Source organism: Gossypium arboreum, chromosome 1, assembly GCF_025698485.1.
Source record: "Gossypium arboreum isolate Shixiya-1 chromosome 1, ASM2569848v2, whole genome shotgun sequence".
In the NCBI taxonomy this organism is placed as follows: domain Eukaryota; kingdom Viridiplantae; phylum Streptophyta; class Magnoliopsida; order Malvales; family Malvaceae; genus Gossypium; species Gossypium arboreum.
The window spans coordinates 8,199,440-8,225,455 of NC_069070.1; the positions used below are offsets into that span (position 1 = coordinate 8,199,440).

General features: G+C 30.6%; 1 protein-coding gene and 2 long non-coding RNA genes across 3 annotated transcripts; all 3 read right to left on the minus strand.

Moving 5' to 3' along the window:
* Positions 1 to 259: 259 nt before the first annotated feature.
* On the minus strand, positions 260 to 2,177 carry LOC128291812 (uncharacterized). The gene is made up of 2 exons (XR_008281743.1): positions 1,612 to 2,177; positions 260 to 1,388 (listed from the first exon to the last, which is right to left on the minus strand). It is a non-coding gene; the product is annotated as an uncharacterized LOC128291812 (long non-coding RNA).
* A 9,152-nt stretch (positions 2,178 to 11,329) lies between these two features.
* Positions 11,330 to 12,506, minus strand: LOC108480713 (uncharacterized). The gene is made up of 2 exons (XR_001870672.2): positions 12,066 to 12,506; positions 11,330 to 11,727 (listed from the first exon to the last, which is right to left on the minus strand). It is a non-coding gene; the product is annotated as an uncharacterized LOC108480713 (long non-coding RNA).
* A 3,333-nt stretch (positions 12,507 to 15,839) lies between these two features.
* Positions 15,840 to 18,082, minus strand: LOC108482379 (cyclin-dependent protein kinase inhibitor SMR3-like). Its single transcript, XM_017785509.2, has one exon. It carries the CDS (start codon positions 16,543 to 16,545, stop codon positions 16,063 to 16,065), a length of 483 nt encoding a protein of 160 aa, XP_017640998.1. The 5' UTR covers positions 16,546 to 18,082; the 3' UTR covers positions 15,840 to 16,062.
* Between the last annotated feature and the right edge of the window lie 7,934 nt (positions 18,083 to 26,016).

A 26,016-nucleotide genomic window follows, 5' to 3' on the forward strand; every position in this document is an offset into this window, starting at 1 on the left:
TTACATTTTTAAGGGAATAATTGAATTATAATTTTAAAATATTATTATTAGAAAAATAATCATAAATTTTAAAAATTTAATTTTTATAATCCATAAAATTTACATAAAAGTATTATTATAGGTTAGAGTTCAAATTTTGTGCAATGATTTGACCTAATTTTTAAGGTGTGATAATATGGTTTTTTTTTTTCAGTGCAGTATTATTGTTTGAAAATTCGGAAAATCTCAAAATAAATGTGGCGAAAAGCGGAAATCAAAATGGATAAACCTTTGTATGGATTGATAGATCAAAACAACTCAATGCTAGGATTCAAGATGTAAGGGCATGCTTAGGACTTTAGGAGGGTTGTCCACACAGGCATCAACATCTGCACCAAGAAACCTACTAGTTCGAGGAGAAATGACGCAAGTTCATAAGGTCCATAGGTTCCATTAGGACTGTGTGGCTCCTGCTCGCAGCTCCTCCTCCCACCACAAGGAAGTGACCGAGCAACGGAACACCGATCATGTTATCACTCTGCATCAACATTATCCCTTGAGCATAAAGGAAAGAACCAAACTTTTTGACCTCTTGTCGTCGTAGTTCTTTTAGACAGTTCCGACGGCTTCCAAGTGTAATGCTATTGTCACAACATTCATGCAACTATTTGTACCATTTTGTTCACATAGATGGTATGTATGACATCAAGTTTAGACAATAAGACATGAATATTAGTTCTATGCTCTAAGGGCACTCTTTTTTTTGAAAATTAAGTTAATAATAACAAGTGAAACCACTAGCTAAATGTCATTCAAAAATGGAATCTATGACATTTTTAATCAAATATGTCCTCCATATGATATCTGATCCATGAGCAGTAATGGTCAGTGTGGTGCTGACACTAGCAGGACATGCACAAAAAGCCATGCAGGCACCAATTGTTTTTTGCTGCAATTATTGAGTGCTGCTGGTGTTTTCTTAACGGTTGAAGACCTCAATGTGAAGCAAGAAAACACCTACCACCTCACTCCACCCTCCATTATTATTACAAACCATGATGGGAAAAGCACCCAAGCAGGCTCAACATAACAATTCCTCAATCCCCACAAACTGAAGCTGTAAAAATAGTCTTTACTTTTAACTGTTTTTTTTTTTGTCCGAGATACTCGTATATCCGGTAGTTACATTGGGTCCAATGTCGTTTTTTATATCCAGAAAGACTCAAATTCAAGACCTTACTCAACATAGGTTTAACTTACTATAGCAAGCAACCAAAAACCATTGTACTCTTATGGTGTAGCAGAGACAGGGGATTCAAATGCTGCATTTAAAGACTAATTAGCCAGCAAAAACAAAGAACTGTTTTAATATGGCACCATTCAATGTTCATTAAGCCATTTCCCACAATCTACAAGAAAAGAAAAGAAAGAAAATCTGTAACAAAGTTTTATGTAGGAGAAAACAAGTAAAAGAGAAAAAACCAAAAAGGCTACTGAGGAAAAATACAATCATGGGTCATGAGTGATGACTTTGGATATGAAAACTGGAAAGAGAAAGATGAAATGTAGCAATCTAAGCAAAATCTTTTAACCAAAATTTATATATAAGCTTCCATTGAGTCAGTCACTGACCTCAAAGATGAAGAGGCAGTGAGTATTGACCCTGAGTGATCATAGTCGCCCAAGTCTCACATTCAGGGGCTGCAATTCCCCGGGAGGGGGGCTAACCTTTCTTCCTACAATCAAATCACAATCACAAATATGATTTCAGTACCCTCCAAACAATCACCATCAATTGAACTAATAATATAAAAAAGAGAGGAAAGCTTATCATAACAGTACTGCCATTAGAAACAAAAACAATATGACAAACAGGAAGTAGACACATTACGTGATAGAAATTATAAGAAAACAATAAAAGAGAAAAAGGAATCTGAGAAACAACCCACAAGAGAATAATCCAAATGAAGTAGAGAGAAGACAAGCGTTACCAGTTGAGCCATGTAGTATGATGATGTATCTGACTATGTGCTTTTAATGTTGGATATTCGTGTCTGATTCATCTTCAGTGAAAACAACTAACATGCTGTAAACTTGCCAGTAAACTTGAAATTATTAGGACCCAGAAAAATACCATTGTTAGCCCAAGGTTTTTACTTCTTAGGACCTACAAGAACTGATGCTTTCACTGTATCTTCAGTGTGATGACTCGAAAGGAAAAAAAAAAAAAACCAAATCTTCAATGTTTAATTCTCATAATCTGGTGAACTAATTAGATTATAAAAACCCAGAAATTTTGGTCTGCAAGCCACCTTGAACTATACAGCAGAATTTTTTTTTTTTTTCATTTTCGGAAAGAGATTTGGCATTTGAGTAGGATGATGATTCAGTTACTGCGCAGTTGTAAGATTTAGTAACTGGATCAAAATAACTTTTTGGTGCATCATAAAGTTAGTTGGGTATAATTGTGGTAGATTCGCATTCTGATAGAATATTTCTTCTTCTTACTAAGAACAACAAAAGGCCTGTTAAGATGAGATGTAAGAAAAGAACATGTATTTGCAGTAAATGACAGATCCACTGCCAAGCAGTAACTTTGATCAGACCTCGGAAATATTAACCCAATCCATTCGAATATTTATGGTTTTGAAAATATTTTTTATTTTTTTATGATTTTATATAAAATTTTTAAAAAATTTAAAATTTTCAAGGTCGAAATTCAATTGGTTATTGCTCTGTTACAGTTTATTTTCTCCATGCGCAAGTTTAAATAAACAAATCCTAAAGTCTTGAAGTATGAACTAGTATCCAGCAAGAGAGCCTCAACTCAGCAAAATTTATATAGTCTTATTTTTGTTAAACTATGACATGTAGTTAGGTTAAATCGATTTTTACTATAACGTGTGATCAGTTTCATAATTGAAGCTAAAATTGGTAATTTAGAATTGACCAAATGATTAGATCATGAAATTGAGTATGTCATAAGATTTGAATCACTTGAAAATGTTATGTTAAGGTTTATTTGAGTATTTACATATGCTAAATGTTGTGAATGGTGGTGCCATGAAATGAGCCTATATATTGAATGGTAATGATGTATGAATATAGTAGTTTTGTTTAGAATTGAATTTGTTAAGAACGTATATTTGGTCAAAAATGTGGTATAAAAATGTGAATTGGCTGATTATGTATTTGTAGGTTGGGATCGAATTAGGCTTTTTAGAATTAAAGACTTACGTTGTTATGTCAATTTGAGATTTTGATTTTTTTTTTTTATTTTAGTCCTAATTTGACAACGAATGTGACATGTTGTAGGTCCAATTTGATGATCAGATTAGATATAAAATGTTACATTTTATAAAATGATAAATATTATTTTTGAAAGTATTTTTATTTTTATTTTATATAAAATGAAAAAGAAAACATGAGACTCAAATCTAAAACATCATAAATTCTAGTTTTTCAATTTTACCATCCTAATTAAATACTTATTTAGTATTTATATAAAATTATTATAGAATGATTTTAACTTCAAATTAATATTAATGATTTTTCCTAGATAATAAGTTAAGGCGATGGGCTAATAATGTCCTTGTACTTGACTTTAGGCTGATATGCCTTTTTCAAAGGCTTAATGCAGGCTAAGTTATGGGCTACTTTCATAGTCAATAAAAAGCCTATTTCTAAGTTTTTCATTAAACCTTAAACCTCACATTTTCTAAGATATAGTATTGCATGTGTCACTAAATATAATTAGGATTAACATAATGTCAGAATTTTTTTTTGAAAAATATATATTGTGCTTTTTAAGTATCCGGCTCAGTGAGTCTTTTCTTCCGTGATTAATTGTTGGCATCAATTCTAGTCCTACATTACATTTTGTCTCTATGGACTGAGGAGAAAGGGAGCTCAACGGGAAGAGGATTGTACCATGAGAGAAGTAAGAAAGTCAACCTCTTTCAAATATGCAACATGGATTCTGACAATAGAATGGAGTTAGACTTTTATGCGATTCTGAATGAATCATCTTTTCCACGAAGGTAAATCTTTACCCCATAGGCAAGAGGATAGCAAGTTACAAATTTTGTTTCAAAAGGACATGTATTTCTATTACTATAAAATTCATAAATGAAGTATTTAATCATGGCGTTAGCATTTAGGTACATTCTTGACATTTTTGGGCCTTAGGCAAAACAACAAAATGAGAGTTTAGATTCCTTAAAAATTGGTAAAAAAATTTGACTTTTAAAAGTTAAAAAAAAAATTGGGCCTCTTAAAAACTAGAAAATAATATTTTGGACCCCTTTTAGCCTTGGTCATTGGGCAGCCTCACCTCCAGACTACCCCCAAGGCCGGGCCTGTTAGCATTATCCTGTTTGTAGTGACGAGTATGTGTTCCCAAGAAAAGAAAAGAAAATTATCAAAATTTCGAGGTCTTAACAGATCGTGAAAATACATAAGAACTCTTGAATGAAACTAAAAAGTGATGTAACTCAATTCTTTAAATCACTAAATTTCAAACATGAAAAATATGAAATTTGGTATAAAGAGTCTTAATAAAATTGGGTGCATAAATGGGATAATTTAGATATTCTTATTATTTGAACAAAATAATAATATTAATAATAGTAATAAGGCTAAGTCATAATAAATCATATGAATAAATTTTAAAATTATACATGAACTTTAATTTAATGTGCAATTTGATATATGGACTTTGATTTGGTGTAATTGTATACATGAAATTTTGATTATGGTTCAAATGTATACACAAAACTTTAATTTTATTCAATCATATATATTTAAAGAAATAAATATATCAATTTATTTTTATATTGGATAAATATAATTATTTATGTATGCAATATAAAAACATAATATAATGTTATATTAATAATTATGTTAATAATTTATTAGAATTGAACCAAATCAAAATTTTATGTATAGAATTACATAAAATCAAAATTCATGTATAAAATTATATATTAAACTAAAATTTATATATAATTTTAAGATTTATCACTGAATTATATGTAGAGACCAAAACCATAACTTTCCTTAAAAAAGAAAAATAGAACATATGACATGGATGCTAAATAGAATCTACTATGTATAAACTATAAGTATGGTTGTTAGAACCAACATGAATTGATTGAATTAAAAATTAAATAATTGGTAACATTAACATATAATTTGAATTACTTATAATTGTTTTGAACTGATAAAAATAAAAATGAGAGGAAAATTTGGTTAAAATAAAGGAAAAACTGAAGTTTTAAAAAAAATTGAACATTTTTCATTATGATTTGGTTGATTTTTATTTGAATATTTGTACATATAATCTCTTTTTTTTAATTTTTAAAATTTTAAATTATTTATGTATTTTGAATAATTTTTATTATGTTTTACGATTTAATTTTTAAATTTAATTATTCAATTGAAAATTTAATCGATTTGATTTTTGATTCCACCCTTATAACAGTTATCTCAAATCATAAATAAATTAAAATAAAAAAATATTTTAATATTTAATTTGAGTTTTAAGATTGATTTGATGAAAATTAATTGGTAATATTATTATATTTAAATTTTCTATGATTCTATTAATAGAATAAATTTAGTATTTATTATAAATTTGTTTGATTTTACATTTAATTTGTTAAATTCAGTCTCATAAATGTGATTTAATTCAAATCTTAAGGTTGATTTAATAAAACTAGTTACTAATATTATTAGTTAATTATGAATTTTCATCAAATCAATTTTAAAACTCAAATTATATATTAAAAATTAACATTATTACTTTAGATATTAAAATATATAACTTTTATATTAGAAAAATTGTCAAAACTCTGTTGCAGATCGAAACTCTGTACTGATTGGAGTAAAAAATTCTTATTTTCATTCATGGTAACCCCTTAAAAATCTTACTATTCCTACCTAGCCAAAGGCATGTTTCTGACACGGTTAAGACACTAGTGTCGAAAAATAGACACAGACGAACACGGACGACTGGAGAGCATATGGAGAAGAAGCCGTCACGTCTTTTGAAGATGAAAAGAGAAGTTGTTGTTGCAACTGCTGAAAGAATTAGACAGTTTACTAAAAAAGAAAATGATTAAGATGTTAATGTTATTAAACACCCCGATTCATTAAAAGATGAGAGGTTTTTTTATTTATTTAGTTGATTGAATTTGGGTCCTTGGAACTCCATATGATAGCTTGATGGTTAAAGGTATTCACCGTTCTGAATGTAATCTGGGTTCGAATCATGTTAGTCACATTTGTTGTTTGAGCTTTACCTTATTATTGTAATTTATCAAAAAAATTAATTTCCTTCTTTATTAATTGAACTATTTCAAGCCATAACAAATGTTATCCTACTACATCAATTGGATTAATTCAACCAAGAGTAAATGCACTACATTAATTGAATTTATTTAACCAATACCAAATGTTACATCACAATATCAATTGAATCCACTACATTAATTGGATTTATTTAACCAATACCAAATGTTACATCACAATATCAATTGGATTATAATAAAATGATTGTGAATAAATTAAATTAAATTATTATCGCACTATATTAAATGGAATCTTATATTTCACTATAGCAATTGGATTTACAGTACATTGAACAAGACTCTAGTAGAATAAATTCTAAATTCGTTTATAAATTTATTCATTTGTGATGTTTATAGTGTGGCTTAGCTCAATCCTAATTAAATACGAATAATGCGTGTGTGACTCGTATAATTTGATGTATTGATAGCTTAAGTTCAATTGGTAGTAGAGCCGAAAATTGATAAGTTGGGTATACGAATTCTGCATGATGTAGCTTCACTTACAATAGTGTAATTCATAGCCCAATAAAGGGTAAATGATATCCTCTCATTGACATTACATAATAGATGAAAAGTAACGTAGTCATTGGTCATTTGTCCTAAAATGGATAATTTAATTACTATTTGTTAGTAATTGACTTTTCATAAAGGAAGATATAATTGTTATCTTGAGATAAAATAGGATCATATTCGGAGAACAAATTTTATCTCAAAGAAATTAAGAATTTCCTATGAGGGTAATAAACATACGACAAACACTTAATATAGTAACTTTTGTAATGGTATATAATGGGTAAGCTCAATCAAGGTACTTCAGTGAAATAACTCCATGACTAAATAAAATTGTAATTAATAGACGAAAAGTTAGAACTTAATTACAAATCATTTGAATCCTATTTATATATGTCAAATCAGCCCCTCCGCTATCTCAATATAACCTTGATGGTTTGCATTAATCTATAATATGAAAATGTGAAATGACGAACTAGAGAAATAGATCCCATGTATCACTATCCGCAATAAATGTCTTTTTTCGCTATGAATAAGAGAGGACTTGAGAATTAAATTAATTTTTGAATTACTATTTAATTATTTTATAATTAAATAATTGAAGTTCAAAGTGAAAATTAAATTAATGAATTTATCATAGTTTCATGAAAACAAATTCATTAAATTGATTTACTTATATATTCTAGTATGGTAAATTAGACATAGTTTTAATGCAAATAAATTTGGATTGAAAAAATAGTTTAATTTATTTTATTAATTAATAGAGATTAAGGGCTAGATCAAACATACACCAATATATATATTAATATTTTGTCAAAATATGGTTAAATTATTTTTCCCAAAATAAATTTATATTTTTATAAAGTTTGTCTTTCATTTTTAGTTCTTGAGAGTTTCATTAAAATTGTCATTGATTTGTCAATAAAGTACGCATTCTAGAAAATTAATGTCGAGATTAACTGAGAAGATCAAGTGGTTGAAAGTCAAGATCGACAAAATTTGTCTAACTCAAAAACATATGTGAAATTTGAGTAATAGGTTTATTGCTATAAAACTCACAACTGATTAATTTTAAAGAAAAAAAATAAAATTTTGGCTGTGCTTACTTTTATTATTTTCAAATTAATTTTTCCAACACCTTAATAGCTTCGTTGCAATGCACATAACCGATCGAACGATGATTGTGATATGGCTCTGGGGCCAACCCAAGTGGTTAGCTTTGTGCCTAATAGTTTGGCCTAATAAGGCACCCTCTTGTTAATCTTTTTAATTTTATAATGAAGTCTATTTGATGAAATTGTAGAGGAGTTGGAAATGTTGTTTTTGACAGAAACTGCAGAGAAAATCCTGGTGTGTTGTGTCTTATTGAAACTAAAGTTGATTCTGGTACTTGGCTCTAGACTGGCCAAGAAGTTTAAATTTGAAGCTTCCTTTGAAGTGGCAGCTAATGACATCAGGATTGATATTGTTTTGGCATCCTACTATGATCAATTTACAGGTATTGTCTGGAACATACCAAATTATCCATTGCCGAGTTTTGGATGGAAGTACAGTTTTGAAGGTCTCTTTTGCTTATGTACAACCGTTAGTTATTATAGAAGATCAGTTCTGGATAGAATTACAGAATTTTGCAACACAAAATATTCTCCAATGAATATTATGGGAGAATTTAATGACTTTGCTTCTTTTGATGAACGTGAGGGCGGTATTGGCAATGGTGTTGAACGCATGATACAGTTCAAAGAGAGATGGAGTATGTGCAATCTGATGGATCGGGTGCCTCTGAACTAGCAAGCTTTAACCATATTTCCTGAATCAATAGTATTTAATCTTCCTGATTTATGTTCTGATAATCATGTTGGTTTAAAAATTAATTTTGTTGCACAGCAAAAAATTAATTTTTTTTAAAATCAAGCAGTTGATGTTATTTATGACAATAAATGATAATCAAATTAATAAACATAACCTTTTTTACTAATATTCAACTTTAATCTGCTTAGACAGTAGACTCTAATTTCACAATCCAACTACTGAGAATAAAAATTTTATTAATATTTAGTAGAATATTATTTTATTTTAAAAGGCTAGAAATCAGAAAGATAAATTCTCTCAAGAAATAAGATTTATTTGAGGAAATAAATTACACTAGATATTAACAAAATATCGACGCTAAAGTGGTGTACGCTCTTAATTTAATCAATAATCTCTTATAGTGAGAAAAATACAAGAATCTCAATTTTAATAAATAAATAAAACATATATTCCCCAAAGGGATTACATGGGGCAGCGACACTACCTTGAGGAAATAGGGTAGATGCCCCTTGCTACTCAAATGAGATTTTTTTTTTTTTTTTACAGAATACTCAAATGAGATTGCAATTCTGAGTTTTAATTATATGTTTTATTTAGTATTTTAATTAATTTATATAATTTTATCAACTCAATACTTATTTTTCCATTCCAAAAATATTAATTAATTAATTAAAATAAATTTAATTAATTCCTAATTAAATTATTTTTAATCCAGTTTCACTTCTAATTTAATTAAAGTAATTGATAATGAGCTTCATTCACAATTATTTATTATTTATTTAAATTTGATTTTTATATAAATTTGACGTAATTTAATACTTAATCAATCATTTTCTTTGTAGGTATAATTATTATTCAATATGTAAGAAAGTGAGCAGATATCTAAATTGCACGAAAAACTTGACAAGAGAACTCAAGTTGACACACAAGACTTATAGACTTTAAAATTATTTTTTATTATTTCTATTAAGACATTTTTTTTAAGCTCGTCTCTTTTTATGTTAGGGTTTTATTATTATTATTATTAGGTTAGAAAGTTGAGGGGGTGGCGCTACAGCCAACCTTAGGTTTTATTTATAATATATATATATATTACATTAGAGGGGAGGGAAGGGGAGGGAGGCGCATATGCGCAAAACCATAAAACCATTGTTGCTTCTATTTTTTTTTTCTTTGAATAAAAATTCCTCCTTTTATTTATTTCTTTTATTTTTCCGTAATTTTATGCAGTTTTATCTAGTGTTAGTTCGATTTTTGATTCGGTGTTTGAACCATGAGACTTGAAACCATACTCAAAATTATTCATTTTAATATTTCTTATTTCTCCAGTTTTGGATATAGACTTGATTATCTTACAAATTCGTAATAATATCAAGTCAAAAAAGATTTGTTCGTTCAATGTTGTACAGCGTACAGTTAGAAAAATTAATACAATAAAAAATTGTCGTAATTGGTCTATCGAAGAACAAACTGACATGGCTAATTGAGTGAGTGGTTAGATCCGTCAAGGGAAGTAACAATCAAGTTTAAATGACCACATGATTGAGGTTGTGGATTTGAGCTAAATCATGGACGCATTCTTCAGGGTTATTCTTTTTTTCTAGTAAGGGTTATCTATCGAGCGTTCCACAGTTAATTTACACACAAAAGGACTAGAAGTTTGAGGCGTCCTTGATTAATATAACCGATTTATCGACTAGAGGAAAAAATTCATTGTCTGAGATCAGTTTGAAGCCTAAGCCTAAATTGAGCTTGAAGCTAGAACGTTGTTTTATCGGTTTATTTAGTTTTAATTTCATTTTACTATTTTTGCTTCATTTTTATCTTTATTTATTTATTTTCCTAAATTGAGCACGACTCATAGGCACGATAGCTGCCTACAACACACTCTAGTTATAAGAAATGAAGTTTTAAATATCCAATCCCTATGGGATCGATCCTACTCCCTATACTCAAATTTAATTTTAGTTTTAGGTGTAAGAATTTTATTTTTGGTGGATTCGACATCCCTCAGTCATGACGACTTTCCCATACTAGAATTCATGAGTAAATAAATTTAATTAACTTTTTCACTAAAATTGCAACGACTAATTAATTTAATTTCTATATCGAACTTTTGTTATTTAATTATAATCGATTAAATAATAATTTGAAGACATTAAATTAATCTCTAAGTTATCTCTTTTGTATAGCAAGAAAGCATATTCATTACATATAGTGAATGTGATTTATTTTTTAATTCGTCGTTTTCATTCATTCGCTTATTCATTATATCAATTCAATTGCAAATCGTTCAAAATTGTATCAAGCTAGCGAAAGTACCAATTAAATATATATAATTAGGGCACAAAATTATAATTAAGTTTTGACTCTATATTTATTAGTTATAACATTATTTAGTCATTGAATCATTTTTTAGAGTAAAGATATTATTAATCTCTTTAAGTTAACTCCCATTATTTAATATAATTTTATTTTTTGTCATGATAATCCTTATATATTATTTCATGTAAAAAACAATTATTAGCTCTAGAAAATGGTGTGGAGGAGACTCACCCACTTAGCTGTTGATTCGAGATTGCATGAAATTTGTCAATGAGAGTTGAATGATGGAAATAAGATGCTTACATAGAGAGAGGAACCAATGTGTTGACCATTTGGCCAACTTGAGGTAGGAGTTGGAATTAAGGGTGATTCACTTATCTGCTGTAAGGCCCAAATTATGCCCGGGCCCAGACCACAAGAATAAAACAAATAAAATCCAAATAACCAAATTTTAAGTCTATTTACAATGTTAAACAGCCAAATTAAAACCCAAGACCCAAGTCACAAACCCAATACATACCCTAGACCCAATAACTAAAACCCCACGGCCCAAAGACTGACCCAATACCTGAAATGAGCCCAAATGGCCCAGAAATTTTAGAAACCCTAGGGATCCTTTCTTTCTCCTACGCCGCAATAGCAACCTCCCTACGCTTTCGCCTCCGTACTCCTCACGCCAAACGCCAGCACGCCTCCGTACCCCTCACGCCAAGCGCCAGCATGACCCCCGTACACGAACGCGCACCCGTACCTACAAGAAGGAAACAAAAACAGCAGCGAATAGAAACAAAGACATATTGTATATTTTCATTTTTATTTTTCTTTTCTTTCGACTATAAAAGCCCAACTTTTAGTCTTTGTAAAGGTTACCAACGTACACACTACGAAAATTGAATACAAAGAACGCAACAAAAAATACGAACACACATTTTTATGAATACAGAGATAATAGCCATCAATCAATAAAAAACAGAGAAGGTGATTTTCCTTCTCCTTTCAATCATCTATTCTTTTACTTGTTTCAATCGATTTCTTCGTTATTTTATACAAAAAGGGGGGCAAAAAGCAAGAGAAAGGAGAGAAACTCACCTGCATTTCAAAGCCTTCGAATCCCCGCTTGTTTCGCCACAATCGAAATTAAGTGGTGATTTGGGATTTGTAAGCAAGACCCTCAGTTCTTCTTGGTTCAATGAAACCTCGATTGACCACTCTATGGGTCGAAAGAAGAGGCAGAGGAACAGTCAATTGGGAGACCAACGGTTGGCCGAATATTAAAAGGAGGGAACTTTGGGTTTTTTTCTTCTTTTTTTTTCTTTGTGTGAGCGGCTAATTGTTTCATTAGGGTTAGTTTAGGCTATTAAAAGGGGGGATTAGGTGATGCCGTTTTGGCCAATGTCGATGGCCTCAAAACAACACCATTTGGCAGCCCAATACCCGATGACCCGACCCGCGCTAGGTTGAAACCCGCGCACTGGGTCTTTGAGGGGTAATTATGCGTCTGGTCCTCCCTATTTGCGTAATGACTCAATTGGCTGCTATTTGTTTTTTTTCTCTTTTTAATTCGGCCTTTATAATTTACGCGCATTTCATTTTAGTCCGTAATGAAACGCACCGTTTTGGGGCCTGGAATAATCCCCGTTTCAGTCCTTCTATATTTGTGTACATTACGCGCCAGTCCTTTTGTATTTTAACCGTTTATTTTATTTAAATTTTCTTTTTATTTTAATTTGATTTCAATTTAGTTTCTTTTAGATTCATTTCATGTTTTTATTCATGTTTATTTATTTGTATAAATTGTATCATTAGTATCATTTATTTTTTATTATTTTTTATTTATAATTTTGGTAATCATGTTTTCGCATTTTGCATACTATTTTTCTTTTATTATATAAGTGTTTTATACATACACAATTACATATATATATATATATATATATATATATGCGCTTTGTAATAAAGGTAATTTTACTTCGTACAAACTATTAATCTCATATCATTTTGTACTTATATTTCCTTTTAAATTTGTTTTTATATTCTATTACATTATCCCATATACATATATCCATCTATTTATTTTCTTTTAAATTTGTTTGTTTAAACTCCTTTATACATATATATGTTACTTTTATTTTACGCATGTTATTAATCTTACATTATTCTATACATATAGTTTCTTTTAAATACATATTCTTATATTTTATTATATAATCTTTTATAACATGGCTTTTAAATTATTATGGTATATATATATATGTTTTTATTAATATCTATGCTTAATCTATTTATATATGTTATTAAATTTATGTATTTATACCCTTAGTTTTTCTTTGTCTATATATATATATGAGCACGTTAGTAAAACTATTATATAGTTTATTAAAAATTGATTTAAGCATGCATGTATTTCTATGTTTCTACAAATCATTATTTTTAGAAGTTATTTATATATACGTATAAATTGTAGAACCATTATGTTTTTAAAGACTATATCGCATTATACATTTTATTATTATCTGTAATATATTTTACACATATTTTAAAATTTTCACACTATAAATCCTCATTTTTAAAACCAATATTATTTAATGTTTTGTTATGATATCCGATTAAAACATTCATTTTATAATAAGCATCAAATATATATATCCCTAGTTTTTTTTAGATTTAAAGTGCCTCAATTCATTAATTCGCATGTCGTATAAATTATTGGTTCATTAGATCGCCTCTGTTCTGGTATCGTTTTATACTACTTTGAATTTTAAGTTCTATTTTGTTTTGCATATATTTTGTTGTTTGTTCTATATCGTAACATATACATTATCATTGCATGGTATTCATTTTCTTGATATGTCAATTATTATTCATACGTGATTGAAATTAGGTCATAATTTTTAGATTAATTGTATATTAATTGCATTTAATTGTTTATTCTGCTAGTCGATTAATATTCTTACTCATCAAGCATCGTATCATCATATGTGCCTTTACCCCATGTCATCGTTTCACTTGATTTTTGAAATGTGGTTCTATAAAACCCAAACTTTATGATTAATTTCGTCTTATTTCAAATTGAATTAATACGTCTTAAGCTAGCTTTATAATCATTCATTCAACAATTCTTCAAAACGAAGACGAGATTCGATGTTCGGCAATTCGCGGAATCGTGCCCTAACGTGTTGGGTTGCAATTTCGCGCTTGCTCAAAATAATCGAATATCACTTCAAAATTTCATTCATGTCTTTTAAAATTCTTCAAAACGAAGACGAGATTCGATATTTAGTAATTCGCGGAATCGTGCCCTAACGCGCTGGGTTGCAATTTCACGTTTGCTCAAAATAATCGAGTATCCCTTCAAGATTTCATTCATATCTTCTAAAAATTATTTAAAACGAAGGCAATATTCGACATTTGACAATTCGAGAATCATGCCCTATCGTGCTGGGTTGTGATTTCTCGTTTGCTCAAAATGATCGAACATTCCTTTACATTCTCACTCATGTTTATAAAAAAAATACTTAAAAACGAAGACGATATTCAATATTTGGCGATTTGAGAATCGAGCCCTATCGTGCTGGGTTGCGCTTTTTCATTTGTCCAAAATAATCGAATATCTCCACGGAATTTCACACGTATTTTAAGGTAAGGCAATGGTCAATGTTTGAAAATTCGAGGAATCGTACCCTACTGTGCTGGGTTTCGATTTTTCGTTGGACCAAATAGTTGGGTATCCTTTTATTAATTTCAAATTGTAGACTTTCGGACGTCGAAACAAGAAGATTTTTGGCAACCCACTCGGGTTATTCAAACGTTATTAAAAAGAACCACATTTCAAAAACGTTTTTAATTTTAGGCATAAGGACAGTATTTAATCGATTTGGTACCAATTTTGGGTGTAGTGAGGGTGCTAACCCTTCCTCATACGTAACCGACTCCCGAGCCCGTTTTCTAAAATTTTCGTAGACCATAATCGGTGTTTTGGTAAACTAAAAATGTTTTATTAAAATAACCAAATCCTTAGGTGATCCGATTACATCAAAACAAAAGATCGGTGGTGACTCCATCTTGCTATTTTTCAAAAGTCGATTCCCCATTTTTCACCAAATTTGAAATTTCGAAGGATGGTTTCGACATCTGCACTGTTGGACAAATTAATGTCATTGCTGCTTCAGGATGCTACTAGCAAAAAAATTGCTAAATTAAACTAGTTTGCTTTGCTTTTCTTCATTTTATATAAAAATATATTTAATAAATAAAATTCAGAGATGTTTATAAAATTTTCTTGAAATCTGAGGAAATAAATAGAGCTGTTTAAAATCATAAAAGAGAAACTATTTTACACTACACTCGACGGTGTCCTTAATATATAAGAAAAACCAAACAAAGATGGCCAACGTAATTAATAGGTGTAGTGGAAATAACAAGAGTGAGGTGTACTTTGCAAAAGGGCAGATGTTAGGGGGGCAAAAAGTATCTTGAATTTATTATGGATAGCATCTGGCTCTGCTCTCTACTATTTACTGTCATCATCATTTGTGTGAGCTGTGAGGGTTGGAATATCCCACTTTGGTTTTCTCACCCAACTGGGTGAATCCAACCCACTATCTGAACATGAATGTCTGCTTCCCTTGGGAAAGTCAATGGCAGTCTCCCCCATTTTCTTATCACCATTTACAAAGTCAATGCATTCCATTCATATACTTTGACAGGAAACAACCCTAAGGCTGTTTAATCTTCCTGTATTCCATATAATTATATGTAGCTCTAATTAAATTTAAAATCAAACCTCAAAAGTTCATCTTTTAGCTAGGTTAAGAGTGCAGCCAAAAGAAAAAGAAAATAAAGAACCCAATGCTAAAATCCATGAATCACATCACTCACTTTGTACTTGCTTTGATCCATTTTGCAAAGTCTTTGTATGGTTTTAGATCTGATAGAAACACCAAATAAAAAACACACCAATGAAACTGAACATAGAAGTGATGGTCTAGGATGATGAAAACAAATAACATAATTAAAATTCTTCAAATAAATACATGACACATATATAGTTATATTTGTATGTATGTATATATGTATATGTATCATGTCATTTGAAGTCACTTCCTTGTCTGACTTTCTTAATCTTGTTCCCTAGATCTGCAATAAGAGCTGGAGGGAACAAAGACTCGATCTCTTTCGTCAAATCAAGCAAAATTCTCCTGCGAAGAGATTTTCGTTTTGCTGGTGACGATATAATGGGGAGGGATTTTGGTTTCCTTGGTGCAGGTGGGCACTTGAGGATGGCGGCGGCTGGGATTTTATGGTCCAATGAAGTAGGAGTCTTGAACCCATCGTTGGTCTTGAACCCATCGTTGTCGTTTTCATCTTGATAATCATTAGCAGCAGCAACCACCTCAGATTCAGAAGTACCCATCGTCACCAACTTGCTCTTCTCTTCTTCTTCTTCCTGTTTAACATTAGTTGCAGTTCCACAATCTTCATTGAATTCTAGAGGAGGCCTAACCAAGAAACTGAGTTCCATGGTACTTGAGACACCCATGAATGGAACTGGTTTTAATTTTGAGTACATGGAAGTCCAAAATCAACCTAGGATATGAAGAAATGGTGAAGGACAAAGAATTTAAAGATGAGAGAGAGGGATCAACTTATGAAAATTGCAAGCAAATGAAGGAAAAGACAGTTCAAGTACCAGCAGGAAAAAAAAGCCTAGAAAAACAAAGAGAAGAAGCTTGTTATTTGATATATAGTAAACGAAAATGCCAAAGTTTTTTTTTTTTTTTAATTCATCACATCACCATCTTCCTTGATTGCTCTCTGAATTTCTTTTTCTATCTTGGATTTTAGTTTGGAATTTAGCTGCGAAATGAGAAAGAGAAAGCAAAGATGAGAGACAGAGAAAAGGCTTTGACAACCCACTTTGGCGTAGGATCCAATGCAACCATATATATAAACAAAAGAACCCACACACAAATCTTTCTTGCTTTCACTCAATTTTATAACAAGTCTCTTTCTATAGCTTAACCTCCTCCACCCCTCCTCTCTCTCTTACTCCTTCTATTATATTAAAATTTAAGATTTAATCTTTCTATTTTAATTTATCGAAATTTAATTCCTTACTTTTATATGGTGAATCCAAAGTAATAGCACTGCTAATTGTTACCATAAAAATGATGTGTATTTTTAATTGTTTATTAAATCACATAATGAATCATATACGGATTACAAAATAAATATTATTAAATTTACCGTCATTGTTCATCCTTACCTTTTATTCCGCTTTTCTATAAATGTTAAAACTTAAATGCTATTATCACCTTTGTTACTATTGGATACGTTCATAATAATCTGCCCCACTATATCTTATTTAACATTTATAAGTTATTTTAATAATTTTAATGTGAATTTGACATATAATTATCTATCAATGTCTCGTTTTAATATTTTAGGTTTTTTTCATATATTGTATTTCCTTTTTATCTTTTTAACAATTAAGGGTAAAATAATAATTTTAAAATATGGTGACAGGACAAACAAATACTATAATTGTTTCATACCTTTCTTCCAAACAAAAAATTGCTCCATCCCTCACTTCCATTGTTCTAAAAATGATAATCTATATTCGGAATGGATCAGATTAAAATCTATCGGACAATTCAAGTTTTGTCAACCATGATCAATTAATACTTAAAGAAATTCCACATTATGTTGTACTAAATTAGAAAGATTATATCTCAAATTGCACCACAATAGAGGGACTAAAACCAGAAATATACTTTTTTATTTTCTTGAAACGGCGAAGTCCCTTTCTTTTCACTCCTTACAAAAAGCCTCACCCATTAACTAACTATATACAAAAATCTCGCTTAAGCAATCGCTTTTTCCTTGATTTCTACGAACTTTGATGCATCAAATCACGTGGTTTACTACAGAGGATATAACTATCATAACATTCATCTCTATATATACTTTTTTCCATGATTTCTCATTATTGTTTGTTTGTTTTCTAAGAAAAGTAAAAAAAAAGAGGAAAAAACTAACAATTACTGCATGTTTTTATGTTGTTGTAAGTGTTGTGTGGTTTTAAAGATGGGGAGAAAATGAGTTCATGGGGTCGCTTGCATTGGGAGGCAAGGGGACATTGCATGGTGTGTGGTTTAGCCGTGTAGGCCATGATCAAGCTTCCACTGCTTTTTGACAACTTTTTTACTGCTTTATCAACACTTGCTGGGTCTGAGTGACAACAAATTCGATACCCCTTAGGAAAGGTATCGGGTATAAATATTATGGATGAAATATATATAATTTTATTTTTGTTTAAGAGTTTGACTCGACTCAATTATGAATTTAATTAAAAGAAAAAAAAAGAAGAGAAAATTGTTGCTGCTTTAGGATATCTTCCAAGGAAGCTGCTGCCAGTATCAATGGTATCTAAATGATTGTCGAGGAAACTTGAAAATATTGTTTCACAAGCAATATCATTGCCTTTGATTTTTCTTGGCTTTCTTGTTATTTATCATCAATCATAATTGACTCCATAATTATAGAGTGTTTGACAAAATGGGAAAGCCCAAATCATGATGCTTACTCAATTTTGTTTATCCAAAATTATATCAACTAAACAATAATACATAATTAAAAAATTAAAATTAAGTTTACGCAATTTCATTTTTAACTGTTATAATTTGATTCATTTTCCTTAATTAAGTGAACAAAAATTCTTTATTGTACTCTTCTTGTGCCCCACTTATATGTGTCTTCTTTATATTTTTCCTAATCGTTTATTTTCATGGAATATTTTAATTAATTTTTTAAAAATTACATTCTAGCATTTTTTTTTCTCTTTTCTGCACCTTCCACAACCAAAACTCCTTCATCGAAATTGGATGGTTATGGCCTTCACCACGATGAAGTGGTCAAGGAAATCATTAGAGCTGTTGAGACTATTGTTTTCTTTTGTTAACCATGGAATCTCTCTTCATCTTCTTAAATCCCTTAAAGATATATTGCAGAAAAAGGGATCTTTTATACACTCATCATATTGATTTTTCAAACTAAGTTCTTTTCTATGACAGTGAAAATTCTTTTCCCCAAATTTTACTAATTTGGTTGATTGATTGTTCAAAGATAAAAGGAATATTCTATTTTCATCTTTTTTAGCCTATTAATTTCTCTTGGATTAGAAGAATAATTCTTTGATATTTCAAACTCTTTCTTTTTTTTTTATTTATAAAATTAAAAGAAATTATTTGTTACTATTAGCAAAAACGTCGTTGTTAAGAGTAGAAACAACACAAAGAAATTGATGCCTAAGTTGGTGATCACTTTCCCAGGCACTAAATGAGAAAATAAAAAAAAAATACATAGAACAAACGGAGATGATTACGTAGTTTGATTATCCTACGTCTGCGAAGCTTAACTCAGTGAAAAGTATGTACTTTCTTCAACAATTACAATGTGAACCTACTCAATCACACACATCATAATCGTTTCCCTCACCCTTGCATTTTGAATATACAAATCTTTCACCACTATGATCACCCCCTATAACCACAGCAAGTAAAACCACGTCAATAGGTTTTACTTTAAGAATAACACTTTTACTCAAGTATTCTCTCCAGAACAGATTAAGTGCCTGATTATCTGTATATTTTCTTATGCAAGTCTCTCAAATATATAGACTTGATTTCGAGACTTGCTTACAATCTAAGATCTAATACAATCCTAATAAAATAGTAATTCTGTTAATAGAAAATAAAATATATGTGGACTTTTGGTAGCTCAAAATCGTGATTCAATCTAAAGTCCATAATGAAAGGGATTACTTTGAGAAATTTCAATTCAAATCAATTACCAATATTCATACTCCATAGCAGCATGATCTCCCATGAAAAGCTAAATGCTCACCAAGAAATCAACATAGCCCAAACATAAGGTTCAATAAATTGTCAACAGCTAAATATGGAAACTGCCTCCCCACATATTTGGTGGGTAGGGAAGTGGGCACTCCCTCTGGCACCAAATTGTCAGCTTCATATTTTTTAACAATCTCCCCCTTTGGTAATTTTTTTAACAAAACTCATAAGGCAAGAAGCAAGAATCATCAATCAACATAATCTCCCCCTTTAACTTATACAAATTAACTTAACCTAAGTTATAAAATAATCAAAAAATCAATCATCAATGCTAAAATAAATTTGCATTAACAACTAACCATAAATAAGTATAACTTAGTAAGTTGCAAAAGCAATGCATCGATGAAACTAAACACTATATCATAGAAAAAATGAAATCCAAGTTCATCTCTAGCAACATAAAGAGTAGCAACATAAATACCTTATAGTTATCCAAAAGCTGTAAACATAAAGAAGTTCACAAAGAAAATAAAATAAAACTCTCCACCACCAAGCAAGCACTAACACCTTCTTCCTTCTTTCCTCCCCTTATTTCATCATTTCTCTCCCTTTTTGTTCTATATAGTTTCCAAACTAGGAAACATCTTCAGACCCTCGAATAGTTCTAGTTAAGGCCCTATGTTTATCAATAAGCTTATTAACAACCTTTGTTTTAGCCCTGAGCTTATCTGTAACACCCCTCACCCATCTCTATCGCTGGAATCAGATTATAGAATGCTACGGTAATTAACAAAACATGATTTACTTCAAAATTCAAAAAATTAGTCATCACATCTCAATCATTCGAACGAACATGTTTTTCATACAAATTCGAGCTTAAATTGAGCTTACAAAAGCTCTTAAACTAACTCGGAATCAAATAAGGTTTTAATTGAAAATATAACAAAAAGTAAGTAAATTTTAGAAAACAAGGGTCACACGATCATGTATCCAGACCGTGTGATAGAATGTGACTTTGTGTGCCTGAGTCACAAGATCATGTGGCCAAGCTGTGTAACTAATTAAAATCATGTGGAAGGGCGTCACATGGCCATATCGCCAGGCCGTGTGGACCTAGATGCAAAATTTTCAACTTAAAGTCACACGGTCGTGTTTTTGGACCGTGTAACAAATTGAGACTGTGTGGTAAAAAAATTAGCTTCCTTTAATGGTCATACAACTGTGTCACCAACTCGTATGGAGACACATTGCAGTGTGCTAGACCATGTACAGCATAAAATGACTTTTCATGCAAATTACCTAATTCAAGCAATTACAAACACATATCAATGCTTATAATCAAAGATATACCTGTTCAAATTATGTTAAAACACACACTAAAATATGGCATAATTTTCTAACCAATATGCCGCAAGGCACTATCACAACTAATAATCAATACTAAAGTTCATCTTATTTCATACCAACATTGAATGGCTAACATATACCTTAAATACAATCATATGCCAAATTTCATACACTTATTATGGACTCAATCTCACCATTTCAAATACATACCAATATAACCACCTATAAGTTCTGACACCAAAAACCATTTCATATACTATGCCTATAATCTCCTAAATCAACATCACACTATAATGCCATATACTCAAACCAAAAGACCACCTAACCAAGCATACAATAATATATTCTGACTTACTAAATATCTATAATATTCCATCACATACCAATTCAATAACCACATACAAGGCTTCTATTTTAAACTATGATCAAACATATCAATATACTAACAAGTTCACATACTTCGAGCAATCACAAAACACATTTTACATTTACAAAACAGTTATATACAATTCAACTCTTATTACATGCCGTATAATCGAAATAAAATGATTTCGAAATCTACCAAAAGGTGGCTAGATAGTGTGATCCTCGAGCTGTTCTAATCGTCGAGTTTTGCAAAATGATAACTACAGGAAAACATAAAATGAAACAGAGTAAGCTTCAATTAAGCTTAGTAAGTTCATAGGTTGGAAACAATATAACAACCTTAACTTCCACAATTAAATAACAAAACAATTAACTAACATTTTACCTTGTTACCACAATTCATACCAATAGGTGAGTTCATCACATTCAATTCATATAACCTTCCATTCTAGACAAGTTAATCCAAAACCATGCCAAGTCATCATATCAATATCATAAACAAATTTTCAGATTATTCACTTATCCTTTACTACATTAAACTCGTTTACCATTCATTCAATCTATTAACAACAATAATTCAACCTGATGAACCATTATGAACAAATACGGATACTCAGTTATCCACCCAAAACATGTCTGAATGCTCAAACGAGCTTAACCATCCAAGAACATGCTTGGGCACTGAGTACCAAGCCCGTAGGCTACACATCCTCCCCCAGAAACATGCCTGAATCACTGTAAATATAACTCGGTAATCTACAATAAATGCTGGATTCCAGTACATTCAGTGAACATATATTCATATCATCTGTCATCAACTCATATCATATAAAACCTGTAAACATGCAAATAACCCCATTGGCATGCCAATTGAATCCTCTCTCATGTTCATATGGGCTCAATACATGTAACAATCTGTCACATTTCAATTAAGTCATTTTTCTGACCTTTGCATCAATTACAACATTTAAGTTTACATCCAAATATTCCAATTATATAATTTAACATAAATATTGGAAAAAATACATAGAACTATACCGTATGAGCTTACCAGGAAATAATAGCAATAGAAAAAGTATCAGGGGCTAATCTTCTATTTTTCATTTTCCTCGATTATCTATTGGTTGATCCATTTCTTGATCTATACGACAATTCATTTCAAATTATTAGTTCTAAATACCTTATAACATTTTTATTTAATGCATATGACCTCCCATTGTCATTTTTCACAATTTCCTTAAAGTTTTTCATTTTATTCTATTTAGTCCCTAAAACCATAACAAACATATTTTTCACAATTAAGCTCCCAAACTTTAAAAATGAATTCATTATCATTTCTTTACAACTCTCAAGCATCTAAATTTACAAGAATTTCATTCCAATTTCAGCATATTATCATTTTAGTCCCTAAACTCGTAACCAATTAAATTCACTTTACAAAATAGTCATATTTCATAACAAAGCTTTAAACTTAACCATTAACATCTAAAAAGCTTTAAAAACAAAAGTGGTAACTTTTCACAACTTTGACAGTATTACAAAATAGTCTCTTGGCTAGTTAGATTAAGCTACAACAATCTTAAAAACATAAAAAATGGACTTTAGAAATACCCACATGCAAAGGTCGAACCTCAAGCTTGAAAAACAATGGCTTCCTTTGGTTTTAGGTTGAAGAGACAGTGAAGAGAACCATGAAAAAGATGATGGATTTTGTTTTTATGTTTTAACCCTTTTAATAATTACTATTTTAACCTTAGTTTACATATAAATTAATAAAATAAATATAAATCATCCATATAAACAATTATGGTACGATTTCCATTTAAAACCATCCAATTATGTTTTTAAACCTAATTAGCCCACATAAACTAATACCAATTAACTTTTATGGTTATTACGATTTAGTCCTTGTACTTTAATTAACTATTCAAACATCAAATTATCAAACCAACTTTAATACAACACTCTAATGACCTCATAAGTAATAATATTTATGAACTTACTTATCAAAATTGTAGTACCAAAACCACTGTTTCCAACGCCATTAAAAACAGGTTGTTACATTATCACAATGCTTTTGGAGGAAATCAACAAAAGCTTCTAAGTCTTCAACAATCTTAGCTTGGATGCCTTTTGAAATTGGAGTAGTGCCTGCGAGAGTGGGCATCTCTTGATTTTCTTCTTTTTCCCCTACAAATTAAACCCTTAAAGCTTGAGCTTTGCCTGGCTCATTGAACACATGTTTTCCTTCTAACCACTTATGAGAAAAATTCCATTTAGCACAGTTTTCTCATAAGTTTCCTTTGGCATGACAATTTCAAATTCTTGGGAGAACAAAATTCTGAAGATGAGGGGAAAATATGGCAGCAAGAACTTCTCATAGAAAACACCAACAAACTTAGTTATTTCATCAAAAATTATTTGACTTAAGTTAAACTCAACCATCTTTACCACTTTGCTTAGAAGAACAACCACTTTTTTTTTTTTTTGTAATGGAATCTCTTTAGTTATTGAAAAGCCAATTTCTAGTGGCAATTGCAAATAGAGTAGCATACATAGGTTCAAGTGAAGAGGCTCGAATAGTACCTTGTTTTGGCCAAGTGGGGTGCAGATGATTTGTCACACCCCAAAAATCGGGTTAGAAGAAATTGGATTAGTGAAACCAAGAGTGACCACGTTTTGAATTTTTAGCTAAGATTGTGAAAAGTATGTCAAATAAATTAATTTGGTTTAGTGGATAGGTGTTGTGTTTTTGTGTGAGAGGTTATGGGCTTGAATCTTTCCTTTGAATTTTTGTTGTTTTTGCCCTAACCTCTATTTCTAATCCTCTGGCATTAATAATATTTCCATTCAACTAATGTTAAAAATGAGTTTATTGGTTCTATGGTAAGGTGCTTATTAACTTACCATTTGGTCTTATGTTCGAATCTTGTGTTGTGCAAGTTTAGAAATATTTTTATTCCCTTTCTAGAAATCTAATGGGGATTGGTTAGGTAAGATTCTATTCTATTTTATTTTTGTTTATTTATTTTAAAAAATAAGATATCAATTTTTCAAAAATTTCTCCAAAATTTACGCTCTTTTCCCCACTCTCTTCTCTCTTACTATTGTCGTCCCTTTGTTTTTCCAAAATTTTCTATTTGCAATTTTCTTCATTTTTGCTTCAGTGAGTTTCTTCTATTTTATTATGTTATTAATCATTATACTATCATTCAGTCTACCATTGTATTTTAGTGTTTCATCATTGGAGGTTGTATCTATTTTGGTGGGTTTTGAAGTTTTCGCTGCAACATTAATTTTGGTTAGGGGGTGCGAATCCTTTTTAACATCGTTTTGGTAAAGGTTCGGTTGGTTTAATTTCTTTATTTTTGAGTCTATGTTTAGGCGAATCTCGGGAAGAGAAAAATCATCCTCCAATGTTGAGGGAGGCTTAAAATCATTTTCTTCTATTGGAGTTTTAGGGGCGAATCATTTTCTTGTTTAGGCGAATCGTTTTCTTTTGGGGGGCTAAATGTAGGTGTTTTTTTTATTGGAATTTTGATTAATTTTCAGGTTTCGTAACTAAAATTAGTCGTTTTAATGATGATTTTAGGTTCTGGAAATCTCATAGTTAGATTTGCATCGAAAAATGACCATGAGTTTATCAGAAAATTCGAAAAACAGTGAACGACGAAAGCCAAAATTTGAAACTATTGACACCACACGACTGTATGTCAAGTCGTGTGGTAGGTTGCCTGTGACACACAACCATGTGATAGGTCATGTGCTAGACCATATGAGCCATACGGTCTGGGCCAATTGAGTCGTGTGGGCCATACAGGCGTGTTTGAGTTCGAGTGGGCCCAAATTTTGAATTTTTTCCCTAGGGCCATATTCATCGTACGAGTCGAATGTAGGCCTTCTATAGGGCCCATATTGCTTAAGTAAGACTTGAGAATGAGGTATCTGTTAATATACTTTTGTATATGATGTGTTTAAGGTGTGTGATTTATACGTGTATGATCTGTATTCTGTTAATTCTAATGGTATGTTTCTATGTTACTATGTTGGATGTGAGCATGTGATGTCAGATTATGTTAATTTGAATATCTTTAAATCTGTTATATTACCATGCATGTGACTTCATGGAAAAACTGATGTGTTTACAATGAGATTTGATAAATTTGTTTTGCGAAGTGCAGATTCTCATATCTTCTGTTTTCTACTATTGTATGTCAGCATGTCATACATGTTAATCATTTTAGTTTTGTATATGCATGTCATGTTACGTTGCATGGGGTTTAGGATGATGTTGAATGGAAGAAGTTTCTAGCAGTTTAATGATCTGCACATTCTAGTGATTTAACCATATTTTTGTCTGGCAACTTATCTGCAATTATAGTGGCTCACCCACTCATATCTGTTCTATCAACTTTGCTGCAATATAGTGACTTTACCACATATATTTTTGATCTAGTAGTTTTAACTGCAATCTC